This window comes from Lynx rufus, unplaced genomic scaffold, assembly GCF_022079265.1.
Source record: "Lynx rufus isolate CCGP_SWC_20201006 ecotype Redwood Valley unplaced genomic scaffold, mLynRuf1.p SCAF_8, whole genome shotgun sequence".
NCBI classification, from domain to species: Eukaryota; Metazoa; Chordata; class Mammalia; order Carnivora; family Felidae; genus Lynx; species Lynx rufus.
Genome location: NW_025814896.1, coordinates 88,351,053 through 88,364,918, shown reverse-complemented (window position 1 = coordinate 88,364,918; position 13,866 = coordinate 88,351,053). Strand labels below are relative to the sequence as shown.

Genomic DNA, 13,866 nt, shown 5'->3' with positions numbered 1-13,866 from the left:
GCTCTGCACTGACAACTCTGAGCCTGGAGCCTGCTTCAGATTCTCTATCTCCCTTTCTCTCTCTGCCCCCTCCTCCTCTTAGGCGCAGGCACGCACTCTCTCTCTCTCTTGCAAAAATAAACATTTTTCTGGGGCGCCTGGGTGGCGCAGTCGGTTAAGCGTCCGACTTCAGCCAGGTCACGATCTCGCGGTCCGTGAGTTCGAGCCCCGCGTCGGGCTCTGGGCTGATGGCTCAGAGCCTGGAGCCTGTTTCCGATTCTGTGTCTCCCTCTCTCTCTGCCCCTCCCCCGTTCATGCTCTGTCTCTCTCTGTCCCAAAAATAAATAAACGTTGAAAAAAAAAATATTTAAAAAAAATAAACATTTTTCTATTAAAAATCTAATTTTAAGTATCTGAATTAAATATTAAACACAGAGGGCACAGCAAATGTAAAGAGGTTAACAATTTCTTTTAAGGAAGGAAGCCAAACCATGAAGTAAAGGGCTGATCATTTTATACTTCTTCCCATATAACTAAACAAAGAGACCAAACAACTCTCTATGTGTTTTATGGCTGGAAGGGACTTTAGGAACTATCTGGCAACACCTTTTTTCAACTTAGATGACAACTAAAAGTGTAAGCCAACTCAGCCAAGGTCACAAAAGTAATTAAGCTTAGATGAACTCAAATCTGACAGCTCAGAGCCTGGAACCTGCTTTGGATTTTGTGTCTCCCTCTCTCTCTGCCTCTCCCTCTCTCGCTCTCTCTCAAAAATAAATAAACATTAAAGAACAAAAACAGAAACAAAAAGCTAGGAGTTCTGAGGAGAAAGTGATCATCTCTTGCTTCTTATCACAGCATAGGAAAAAATATGCTGATCTATCATAGTGCTGCTAAGAAATTAAATAATGTTTATAGGCGCTTCAGTTCAGAAGATGAATTATAAGTTGCAAACCCATGTGGCACATGGGTGGCTCAGTTGGTTAAGTATCTGACTCTTAATTTCAGCCTAGGTCATGATCTCACAGTTCATGAGTTTGAGCCCTGTGTTGGGCTCTGCAGTGACAGTGTGGAGCCTGCTCAGGATTCTCTTTCCCCACTCTCTCTCTCTCTCTCTCTCTCTCTCTCTCTCTCTCTGCTCCTCCCCGGGTCACACTCCAAATCTCTCAAAACAAACAAACAAACAAACAAACAGCAAATCCTTAAGAATACAGGGTTTAGTCATATATTCTCTACAGAACACACAGCTAAAACAGAAGGAACCTCCTTACCTTGTTTTTGTTACTCATGAATACGTGGTGATCTACTTTTCCAAACTGAAGTCCAACACAAAGTACACACTGAAGTCCATCTTCTGGTAAGTTATCAAGATGTACAAATCGATTGTAAATTTTATCTATATTTGCCTGTAGTTTTTTAAGAGAGAACACAGAAAAAGAAAAAGTATGAATTATTAAACTGTAAAACACAGATTAACAGTAAATTTAATTTTTCCGAGGTCAGATGATGTTCTCTCCCAAAGGTAAGAAAATGACTATGTGAGTGAAGACAGTGAGATCTTAGTTTTAGATTTCAGTAATCAATGAAACAATATACTGAAACACGAAGTATAATCTTTCTTTTATCAACATAATATTTACCCAACACTTAATATACCTAACCCACTTAATATGGCTCCAGTATCTGGAAAGTATTTCACATTACGGACTACCATGACCCTTTACTTTTTATTTGAACCAAGATAAAATCCATTGTATACTTCCATCACCTCAATATTTTAAAATAAGTACTAAGGTTTTATTTATTACAGGTGAATAACCAATATTTCTACCAATTAAACAAGTGTAATAAGGTATTTAAAAGCAAATATTACCTCTGGGTCATTTTCTTTAATCAAGGTTGTAAATATAGCTTCCTAGAAAAGGCAAAATAGAGGGAAAGTATAAGTCTTCCTCATTCATATATTTAGTCAAGATTTATAATAAAATAACCTATATGAATAAACATTAAGAATTATTTCATAAAATAAGAAGTCAGCAAAAGTTTTTTTAAAAATTTTCCTTCTAAAAATTTTTCTAAATTTTTTCCTTCTAAAAATTTTTCCTTCTTCCTAAGCAAATTAGTCAAGTCCCACCTTAATACATTTCAATTCTTCCTATTCCCATAAGTACATCAAAGGTTAATAAGGTGGTGTCAGGGAGGACATTCAACTTCACATACAAGGAATAAGAGAATTACTTTAGCAGACAGTAAGAGAATTCAAATTACAAAGTGAAAAGTGTATAAGCAAAGTAGGGGATAAGGAAGAACAGAAATATAGGCTAGTAGGGGTACCGGGGTGGCTCAGTTGGTTAAGTGTCGGATTTTGGCTAAGGTCATGATCTCATAGTGGTGGGATCAAGCCCCACTTCTGGCTCCATCATGGGCGTGAAATCTGATTGGGATTCTTTTGCCCTTTGCCCCCACCCCACATGCAACTCACACACTTACTCTCAAAAAGAAAAAATGCCCAAAAAAAAAAAAAAAAAAAAAGGAAAGAAAGAAAGAAAGAAAAAAAAAGAAATTTAGGCTAGTAAAAACAAACAGTGAAGAGTATTAAATGCACAGTTATTTAGTGCTGTTGAATTATAAAGAAGGCTAAGACTGGTATAAGACAAAAATGTCAAAGCTGGGAAAGGAAAGCTAATGGAACTTTATCTTCAGAGCCTCTGGTTCTTAACTTTGTTTTTTCTTTTCAAAAGAATACTGACACATATAAAACAATACCACCAATTACATCAGAGTGATTTTCAACAGAAGGCTCTCTCAAATTATATGCCATTTCCACTTTCCTCCAGGGATTCTAATAACTGTGTTTCCTAATAGATAACTGATATTATCTCTTAGCAGTTGATAATAAATGTTTATAAGCCACAGAGAAACAGTGAAGGGTTTCTACATCAGTTGAATTTGGACAGATTCAAATTTTATGTCAGTCTCATGACTTTGTGGTTTTAAGACACAAAACTAAAGTTAGAAGACATAAAGAACTACTTTTGTTGGGTCTGTTGTTTTTCCTTATTTACCAAGAAAGAGAGAGAGTGACAGAGAGAGGGAGAGAGAGAGAATTCCAAGCAGGCTCCGCACTGCTAACACAGAGCCAAACTCGGGACTTGAACTCCCAAACCATGAGATCATGACTTGAGCCAAAACCAAGAGTCGGTCACTCAACCAACTGAGCCACTCAAGCACCCCTGGAGTTTTTTGTTTTTTAATTTTTTTTTAAGTTTATTTATTTTGAGAGACAGCACAAGTGGGGAGGGGCAGAAGGAGGAAGAGAGAGAAAATCCCAAGCAGGTTCCATGCTGGTAGCACAGAGCCCAATCCAGGGCCCGAACGCACAAACCATGACCTGAGCCACAATCACAATCAAACGATCAACCAACTGAGCCACTGAGGCACCCCTAGTTGGAGTTTTTAAGAAACAAAGCAATGATGGATGGGATGAAGACAGAATAAACCCCAGAAATATTTATGACTTAAAATATACAAAACAGATTATGCGAAACCAGAGAAAACTCAAAAATAACATCTGGGATTCTAGTCTGGAGGGCTGATAACAGCAGTAACACGAGAACAGAGAGTTGTCGAGGCACCTGGGTGGCTCTTGGTTGGGCATCCTGTTCTTGATTTCAGCTCAGGTCATGATCTCATGGCTCCTGAGATCAAGCCCTAAGTCGGGCTCTTCACTGACAGCATGGAGCCTGCTTGGGATTCTCTCTCCCTCTCTCTCTCTGCCCTGACCCCACCCATGCTCACATGTGCTCTCTCTCTCAAAATAAACGAACATAAAAAAAAGAATATTGTCTACAGATAGTTTTCAACTCTTTTTCGATTCTAAAATATATGAGGGGTTGGATTCCCTCAATATGGAAGTAACTCTCAAACAATGGAATGGGAGATTATGAAGGAAAAGGAAGCTTTCTCAATGGCTCAAAAAAAAACATTAACCTGAAGAAGCAAGCCAGGAAACACTTAACAGACTACAATAAATCCAATTTAAAAATTTTATAATTTTGTAGAAAAACTGATGGGAAGTCTATTATTTACCTCATCTTTTATATTCATGTTTTCAGGAACCATACTTATTGAGAGCTGATTTCCATCCATTGATATTGGAAAACAGGTATAAAATTTTACCATAGAATCTGCACATTTTCTATTTACTTCCATAAATACCTGTTAAAAATAGAAATTACAAGAACAAAAAAATAAATTTAAGTTACTTTTTCTTGAAAAGATTTAATACTTAAGAGTCAAATAAATTGAATAACTTAGTAAATGTTTTAAAGAAAAAAAAAGGCATTCCTCAAAAGCGAGGCCAACAGACTCACAATATTACAACCATAAGGAATGGATGACTGCATTTATAAGGCAATAGTAAAGAGAGAAATAAGAGTGGACATTCTAGTAAATGACATTAAGGAAAATCTTATTTATCTTATTCATTACTGTATCCTTAGTACCTAGAGTAGTATCTGGCATATAGCAGACATTTAATAAATATTTGTTAAGTAAATAAATTTAATGGTTGGTAAAATATGAGAAATATGAGAATTGAAAGAACCAAATTACCATGTTATTTTTGATTTTGCAGTTTTCCTAATTGTGAAATTCGTAGTTTCACACATTTTGGTTTTAATTTTCATCCCTGGCTAAATGAATAAGCTGAACATTCTTCTACATGTCTTGGAGTTAATGAGATAGAAATCTTCCATATATTTGTTCACAGCTGTAATTCTTTTTTTTTTTTAATGTTTATTTATTCTTGAGAGAGAGAGAGAGAGCGTGAGTGGGGGAGGGGCAGAGAGAGAGGGAGACAGAGAATCTGAAGCAGGCTCCAGGCTCTGAGCTGTCAGCACAGAGCCCCACGCGGGGCTCGAACTCACGAACTGTGAGATCATGGCCTAAGCCAAAGTCAGACGCTTAACCGACTGAGCCACCCAGGCGCCCCTATAATTCTTTTTTTAAAGAATTATCTCTTTCGGTCATTTGCCATTTTATTTATTGAACTTTTAATATTTTACAGCATAATGTGGGTATGAATCTTTGTTTCCCTATTACAATAATTAGAATATTTTTAGTTTTTAATTTACATCTTGCTTTATGTTCATTTTAAACCACAAATGTTTGAAATGTTTATATGACTGAAACTGGTATTTTTCTACATAATATCTAGAAAAGTATTAAATCTCCCAATAGTTAATAACTCTAGTCAACTCTAATCAAAATTGGGCAGATAAAAGTCTAGATTTTCTGTATTTGAGTTTATATTTAAAGTATCTACTCATACTCTGGTATATGATGCAAAGTGTGAATCTGAATTATTCATTTCCAGATGCCCACAATTTCCCCCGATTTTAATGTACTTACATTAAAAAATTCTTTTATTAAAAAATCATTCCTGGGACGCCTGGGTGGCTCAATCAGTTAAGCATCCGACTCTTGATTTCAGCTCAGATCATGATCTCACGGATGTGAGATCGAGTCCCACACTGGGCTCTGTGTTGGGCGTGGAGACTGCTTAAAATTCTCTACCTGTCCCTCTTCCCCTCCCTCGCTCACACATACTCTCTCTCAAAAAAAAAAAAAAAAAACCTCCTTCCTTTTATTCTTGTTTCTAAATAAAATGTTTTACTGAAATATAATTTATACATTATAAAGTTCACCTGTTTATAAGTGCAGAATTCATTGGTTTTCAGTAATTTATAAAGGTGTGCAGACATTCAAATAATCTACTTTTAATATAATGTGAAATTGCATGTAACTTGCATTCACTCTCCTCTTCCGTTTTCTTAAGCAAACTGGCTCCAACTACCATCAAACATATATAACCTTCCAAAGATCTCTAGTGATCACAAACTCCTTTCTAATGTAAGAACACCACTTCTAATCACCTGAGTGGTGTTTCCATTAAACTTTCCTAAAATCTCACCTCTTGTAAAGTACATTCCACAAGTTATTAATAATACATTTTGTTTTGAAATTACAAAAGTAGTATGTACTAATTCCTGAAAACTTGAAACACAAATATAACCTAGGTTATTCTAAGTATTGATGACATTTTTGTCTGAGAATGGTTACTTCCCATTTGAGTACAATTGGTAAAATACCAGGAATACTAGTAAAAAAAAGTGCTATGCAAGTTTGTAAGTCATTATAAAACTGCATTAACATATCGAAGATAAAATATTTAGACTAAAATTTTAGGCAAAATTTTGACACATTTATTAAGCCATCCTCCCCATCATAAAAACTACGTCAGATTACAATAACACTAAAATACGGGATATGTTTTATATTTTAAAAATCCCTTAGGTTGAGATGGCTTAATTATTTTGAGGTGCTGCCTTTAAACCCTTTTCTTTTCATTTTGTGAGCTTATTTTCAAAATGTGCTTCAGACAACATGAACAGCTATTATCAACGCTTACCTTTTTATGAGATGATAAAATCAAAATATCCTTTAAACCACCAAATGGTTTTACTAGGTTGTAAACTTCTTCTATAGAATATCCTTTATTAGGCAAATTAGAAATAAGTACCACACACATTTCCTCTGTTTCCTTCAAAACAAATTTAAGAGTTGACATTCAAATTTCTTTAACTGCTTCTATATTTACTTAAGTTTATGCTGCAGATCATTTGTTATGGTATTTAAACTGACTGCATTTAATACTAAATCTTATCATTTAAGAAGGCTGGTCCGAACCTCAAAAACAAAACAAAATGCAAATTTCCTCTCTTTAAGTACATAGCATAATTTCATTCATACCATGTGTCATCGAGTCAAAGCCTTTAGTTCTCTTTTTCAACCACTGTTTAAAAATACAAGTTTAAGGGGAGCCGGGCTGGCTTAGTCTGTGGAGCATGCAACTATTGATCTTGGGGTTGTTAAGTTTGAGCCCCACACTGGGTATAGAGATTACTTTAAAAAAATTAAATCTTGGGGGCGCCTGGGTGGCTCAGTTGGTTAAGCGTCCGACTTCGGCTCAGCTCATGATCTCACAGTCCATGAGTTAGAGGCCCGCGTCGGACTCTGTGCCGACAGCTCAGAGCCTGGAGCCTGCTTCAGATTCTGTGTCCCCCTCTCTTTGCCCCTCCCCTGCTCATGCTCTGTCTCTCTTTCTCTCAAAAATAAATAAAAACATTAAAAAAGAAAAAAATTAAATCTTGGGAGGCACCTGAGTGGCTCAGTGGGTTGAGCATCTGATTCTTGGTTTTGGCTGAGGTCATGATCTCAGAGTTCATGAGTTTGCACCCCACATTGGGCTCCGCACTGAGTATCAAACTCTGCTTGGGATTCTTTCTCCCTTCCCCACCCCTGCTCACACACACTCTCTCTCAAAATAAACTTTAAAAAATATGTAAACAAAAGCTTTTAAAAAAGCTAAAAATAATTAAAAAATAAAAATACAAGTGGGGCACCTGGGTGGCTCAGTTGATTGAGCATCCGACTTCGGCTCAGGTCATGATCTCATGGGTTCATGAGTTCCAACCCACATCAGTTACAGCCCACATGCGGTTCGTTGCCTTTAGTGCACAGCCCACTTAGGATCCTCTGCCCTCCCCCCTCTCTGCCACTCCCTGCTCACGCTCTCTCTCTCAAAAATAAACATTAAAAAAAATAACAAAAATAAAAATACAACTTTAAAACACCAGTTTGTCTCCGACAACACCTCCATGCTCTGCCATTCCTGTGCCATGTTTTGCTAACATCTCCAACCTCCAAGTCAGAGCATATCCTTTTATCTCGCCAAATAAAATGATCTTTTAGGCAATATTAAAAAGCTTACCTCGTCTCTTAGGAATCTTTCCCTATAGCCCAATTCCCATTACAAAGTAAATAAATACTTTCATTTCTGCCTTCTCTTCTCTCGGATCTATTTTATTCTTCAAATGACTCTCATCAATGCCAATTTTTCCTTTAGTGAATGTTGAGAAAATCCCCAAAGGTATACTATAGTAAACTGGACAATCTGTAACTTTTCTTTTGAAAAATAAAAGGAGGAGGGGTGTCAGGAAGTTATACTTTTTATAAGTAAGTTGAGAATGATTTTGAACTAGCACATCAATTGTGTTCATAAATGTTCCTTTTGAAGTCTTTAAGTCAATCTATTTGTGCTTTAAAATATCCTTCCTGAAACATGGGTGCCTGTGTGGCTCAGTTGGTTGAGCATCTTGACTCTTGATTTCCCAGCGTAGTGGGATTGGGCCCTGTGTCCAGCTCTGCCTAGGATGCTTTCTCTCTCTGCCCCTCTCCCCACCTTGTGTTCCCTCTCAAAAAAAGAAAAAAAAAAAAAAACTTCCTGAAACAACAGTAAGATACATACTACTTAGTTACTACTTGAAGAATGAATCTACCAGTCAAAAATAAACTTAATGCTTAGCACCTGAATGATCTCAAGACCTTAACCAGTAAAATCTACATTAACAGGATTTTAATACATTCATAATGACAAATGTTAACCACAGGAAAACAATAAAGCAAACTTTATGCCCTCAAATAAAATCTCAAATTCCACTCGCTATTCTGAAAACACAAAGAACTGGTATTCTAAATATTAACTTATCTCCTATTTGCTTCTAAAAAAACAGACTTCAAAAAATTCTACTGGTTCTAATTACACCACTGGTTTTTCTACTCAAAAGCCCATTTTGGCCTAACTTTTTTTTTTCTCAGTGAAAAGTAAACCTCAAAAACATGTACCTTTATTAATAACCTGCACCTAAATTTTTATGACTTATTTTGCAACTCAAACCCTATCTAAAAAGTCACAAATGATAGATTTTTCACCACGCCAAATCCTGTACATTTTTTACTGGGTTTACAATAAGAAAAACATATTGTGTCAAAATTTCCTAAGCTTTTAAATAATAAGTAAAATATAAAAACTGACCTTGTTGACTTGTTCATTTTCTGTGGCCTCCACAGCAGCTTAAGATACAAAATAAAGTAAGAATTCATGCAAATATATTTTATCAAGCTCTCACTTTTTCCACATTGGATTAAATAGTAACTGCATGGAAGTGTACACAACTAACAAAATACTAGAAAATTTAAGGAAGCAGCTACAGAATGAACAATGGTTTTTAAATTAGTATGTTTCATTTTATTCCCTCTAAGAGCAAAACTTCAGAATAATCAAGAGACAGGGTGTAGATCTGAATCACAATATTTTAAATTTCACTTAGGTACGAACCTCGTATTTAAAAAAATATATTAACTATATCTGACACAAAATTAAATACCCTATTTTATTCAAATTTAATCTTCCATCTTTAAACATAAGAGAACAAAATAAAATTTTTATTGACCTACCTGAAACTGTTTCTTTAGCACTATTTTCAGTGGCTTTGACTTCCACACTGGTCTTTATTTCAGAGTTTTCTGCATGAAATAGTCTGCTTTAATAGTCTAGAAAAGCATACTAATATAATTAAACTAATGAATCTAAACAGGAGCTTAAATTGTCACGTAAGTTTCCTTAGGCTGACCTGATTTAGGTCAGAGCTAAGATAGGTTTTTCTGTGAAAAACAACAAAACAATCCCTTTCAAGATTTTAAAGCAATAATTTCAAAATACACTCTAAACGTACACCTAGATGTAAAGAAAGCACTAAAAGAAAGCATTTCAAGCTTACCTGGTACGATGACAGGTTTGTTGGTGTCTTTGTTTTTGACAATGCCAGCCTTTTTGACTTCTAGAGACTTCTTTCCACTAGATTTTGCTTTTAAAAGTAGAAGTGAACTATTATTCTAGGGACCTGTTCAATCACTTAGCATGTTTCATACTAACACGTAGAAGTAATTTAGTCCAACATTATAAAAGCAGTTCTTTTCCATGTATTTATTATTCCCACTTATATCTGTTTACCAGTAAGATTAAAAGCAAATTTAAAATGAGATACAGTTCTTACTGATGGTCAGTAATGAGCCACAGATTTATCCCCCCAGTGGTAGAAGCACACCATGATCACACATAAAAAAATCGTATTTCGTAATCTGTACAAAGGTTCTCTAACATTAGTCTATATGGGGTGCCTGGGTAGTTTAGTCGGTTAAGTGTCCAACTTCAGCTCAGGACATGATCTCGCAGTTCATGAGTTTGAGACCCCACATCTCTCTGTGCTGACAGCTCAGAGCCTGAAGCCTGCTTTGGATTCTGTGTCTCCCTCTCCCCCCTTGCCCACTCACACTGTCTCTCTCTCTCTCAAAAATAAATAAAAAACCACTTTTTTAAAATAAAATAAAATAATTCTATATATTAATAAACAGGTCATATTAGTTTCAACATGTTACATTCCTTTCTTTATGGAGGGAACACATTCTTTTTACAGGGTAAGAAAAATCTTTTCTGGAGTAACAAATAGAAAAATATATAAGGTAGGGAAGGTAATATGAAGTGACAGCTCTAAAAACTGAGAGAATAAAGATTAAACAATTTGTAGGGGGAAGTGACAGAGCAACCTGTAATCACAGAGCTGTTAAAAATGCTTCCAATAGGGGCGCCTGGGTGGCTCAGTCGGTTGAGCGTCCGACTTCAGCTCAGGTCACGATCTCGCAGTCCGCGAGTTCGAGCCCCGCGTCAGGCTCTGGGCTGATGGCTCAGAGCCTGGAGCCTGCTTCCGATTCTGTGTCTCCCTCTCTCTCTGCCCCTCCCCCGTTCATGCTGTGTCTCTCTCTGTCTCAAAAATAAATAAACGTTAAAAAAAAAAAATTAAAAAAAAAAATGCTTCCAATACAGAGGCACCTGGGTGGTTCAATCGGTTGAGCATCAGGCGTGGGTTCAAGCCCTGCATTGGGCTCTGTGCTGATGGTGCAGAGACTGCTTGGGATTCCCTCTCTCCCCCTCTCTCTTCCCCTCCTGTCTGCACGCACGCTCTCTCTCTCTCGCTCTCAAAATAGACAAATAAACTTAAAAAAAAAAAAGTTTCTTACACAAAAATGTATCTGCAATGGCACACACTGCCAAGGATCAATATACCAAAAACTCAAAGTCCCATTACATGTCAGGTTTTAAATATTAAATAAGTATCTACTAAACTTTTCAAGATGTTATTAGATACTACAAATTATAGGAGTATAAAGCTTGCTTTTGATATTATGTTTGTTATATTCTCTAAGGCAAGAAGAACTTAATAAAACCTCTCCTTCCCAATAGTCTTACCTGTTTTGACTGAAGCTTTATTACCTTTAGCAGCTACTGTTACCACAGATTTTACAGAACCAGCTGATTTCCCTAAATAACAAAAGTTATAGTCAAAATTGATTTAATTGGTATCAACGATCCCCAAAGAACTTCATAAAGAATATGAGTGACAGAACATTTTATCCCAAACACATAATGGTATCATCTTTGGGGCACAGGTCATTTTCTAAATCTAGCAAGGATGATTAATTCCTTCAGGTGAAAAAAAAAAAAATCAATAAAATTAGAATTCATCTCTCCAGTGAGGTACTTAAAAATAGCATTCAGGCAAGTTAAATAAATCTCTCAACGTGTGGATCAACTAACTGCCAAGGATACAGAAACAATCCCAAGTGCCTGCGTAGCTCAGTTGGTTAAGTGTCTGACTCTTGGTTTCAGCTTAGGTCATAATCTCAAGGTTCATGGGATAGAGTCCCACATCAGGGTCTGTTCTGACAGCAGGAAGTCTGTTTGGAATTCATTCATTCTCTCTCTCTCTCTATCCCTCTGCCTCTTCCCCTCTCCCCAACCTTGCACCCACTCTCTCTCACAAAATAAACAAATATTAAAAAAAAAAAAAAAATCCCATAATGCTTTTAATGGTTCCACAAGCAGTTATAATTAGGGTCTCCCAGCTCAAGCTTACTTGGATTCCAGTTGATTGAAAAGCATTGAAGAATACCTACAATCATGGCTAGGCTACATTAAGATTGCTATGACTCATACCTAGTGCGCTCTTTGTGAACAGGACTATTTAAATTATTCTGACCTTTTATACATACACATTACTGTTGCTTTTCTTCAAGGATGATGTGTAAAGACTGTGATCATCAAAGCGGCACTGAAAAGATCACCGGAGAACAAATCCCTTTCCATTCAGAGAGCAACAGGAGGTTTAGCTCTGAAAACTAGGATCCATTAACTACCAAGGTTGCATTATGAGGAAAAAGCCCAGAATCAAAAGTCAGTAGATTAAGGGGCATCTGGATGGTTCACTCAGTTAAGCATCTGACTTCAGCTCAGGTCATGATCTCACAGTTCATGAGTCGAGCCCTGTATCAGGCTCTGTGCTGATAGCTCAGAGCCTGGACCCTGCTTTGGATTCTGTCTCCCTCGCTCTCTGTCCCTCCCCTGCTCACGTTCTGTCTCTATCAAAAATAAATAAACGTTAGAAAAAAAAAAAAAAAAGTCATGGGGCGCCTGGGTGGCTCAGTCGGTTGAGCATCCGACTTCAGCTCAGGTCATGTCTTGCGGTCTGTGAGTTCGAGCTGCAGGTCGGGCTCTGTGCTGACAGCTCAGAGCCTAGACGCTGCTTCAGATTCTGTGTCTCCCTCTCTCTCTGCGCCCCCCTGCTCATGCTCTGTCTCTCTGTCAAAAATAAACATTAAAAAAAAAAAATATTTTTTTTTTAGGAAAAAAAAAAAGTCAGTAGATCAAGTTGACTTCCAAATTAAATTGTGAAGTCTTAGGGGGCCTGGGTGGCTCAGCAGGATAAGTGTCCGACTCTTCGTTTTGGCTCAGGTCATGATCTCGTGTTTCATGAGTTTCAGGCCGGTGGCAGGCTCCAGCTGCTTGTGTGGAGCCTGCTTAGGATTCTTTCTCTTTCTCTCTCTCTCTCTCTCCCTCCCTCCCTCCCTCTCTCTCTCTCTCTCTGACCCCCGCCAAATAAATAAATGGACTTAAAAAAACTGTTAAGTCTTAGGGCATGAATCAATTTCTGTGCACATCTGCCCATTTATAAACAAGGGTGGCAAATGCCATGATTACTTTACAGAACCCTTGTGAGAACATGATCGTGCTTTTGAGAAGTTACCATACAAATAAAACAATTATAGATATGCACAAAAATCAACTGAAATAGTTTACAAATTCACCCTTTATATCCAAATACAGACCCTAACCATTGCTCAAAAAGATTAATACCAATACTTATAAAGTATCACCTAACTAGTCATTTCTTAGTCAATCTCAAATTCTGACACACTGAGCCCCAAAGAGCCCTTACGTATTTCTTTCACTATCCCTATATTATAACAGGTCAATCCACTTTATTACTTCTGGCTGGGTTATAAGAACTTAAGGGAGAAAAAATGTAGAATTAATTTCCAACAGTTAAGGAGTGGCTAAGCAGCTTTAACACCCATTCCCCCCAAGTCTCCACCAAAACTCCCATAAACTCACTCTCAAAGCAATATCGAACTGTTGAGTAAATAAATGCATCCTCAAAACAAGACTTCCAGCTTCCTGACCCACTCAGATTATTGCTTTGAAGAAACTATTCTATGAAAATTCTGGCTCTGCCACTAACAATGGTATTTCCCAACTACAACCTGCTTCCTTTCTACCATTATAGAGAAGATAATTTAATACACTGATCTCTATCCATTTAAAAAGATGACCCTAAACTAACCAACATTTAATAGAAAGGAGAACTAGAGAGGATAATAATAGAAGAGAAAAAAATAATTAAAACCCACTATAGTCCATAAAAACTGAAAACATAATTTGCTGTTATCAGAGTTATTTTACAAAAGAAAGTAAACCAGAAAGAAGACTTCAATAAAAAAGAGGGGAATTATCTCTAATATTCATCATGAGAAAGTTTCCCAATTATCTTATTTTACTAATTACTACAAAGAAGGAGCATATCTACTAAA

General features: G+C 36.7%; 1 protein-coding gene across 6 annotated transcripts in view; it reads right to left on the bottom strand.

Annotated features, from left to right (window-relative positions):
* The window catches only part of ZNF638 (zinc finger protein 638), a 70,607-nt gene that overhangs the window by 21,849 nt on the left and 34,892 nt on the right, over nt 1-13,866 (bottom strand). For 5 of the 6 annotated variants that reach the window (XM_047067617.1, XM_047067610.1, XM_047067612.1 and 2 more), the window contains 8 exons: nt 11,189-11,260; nt 9,663-9,749; nt 9,340-9,408; nt 8,918-8,955; nt 6,452-6,583; nt 4,069-4,197; nt 1,853-1,894; nt 1,251-1,385 (listed from right to left, as the gene is read on the bottom strand). In XM_047067617.1, coding sequence (XP_046923573.1) covers nt 1,251-1,385; nt 1,853-1,894; nt 4,069-4,197; nt 6,452-6,583; nt 8,918-8,955; nt 9,340-9,408; nt 9,663-9,749; nt 11,189-11,260 — 704 coding nt within the window. The remainder of the gene's footprint in view (nt 1-1,250; nt 1,386-1,852; nt 1,895-4,068; nt 4,198-6,451; nt 6,584-8,917; nt 8,956-9,339; nt 9,409-9,662; nt 9,750-11,188; nt 11,261-13,866) is intronic. The other variant, XM_047067615.1, reaches the window with a different exon arrangement.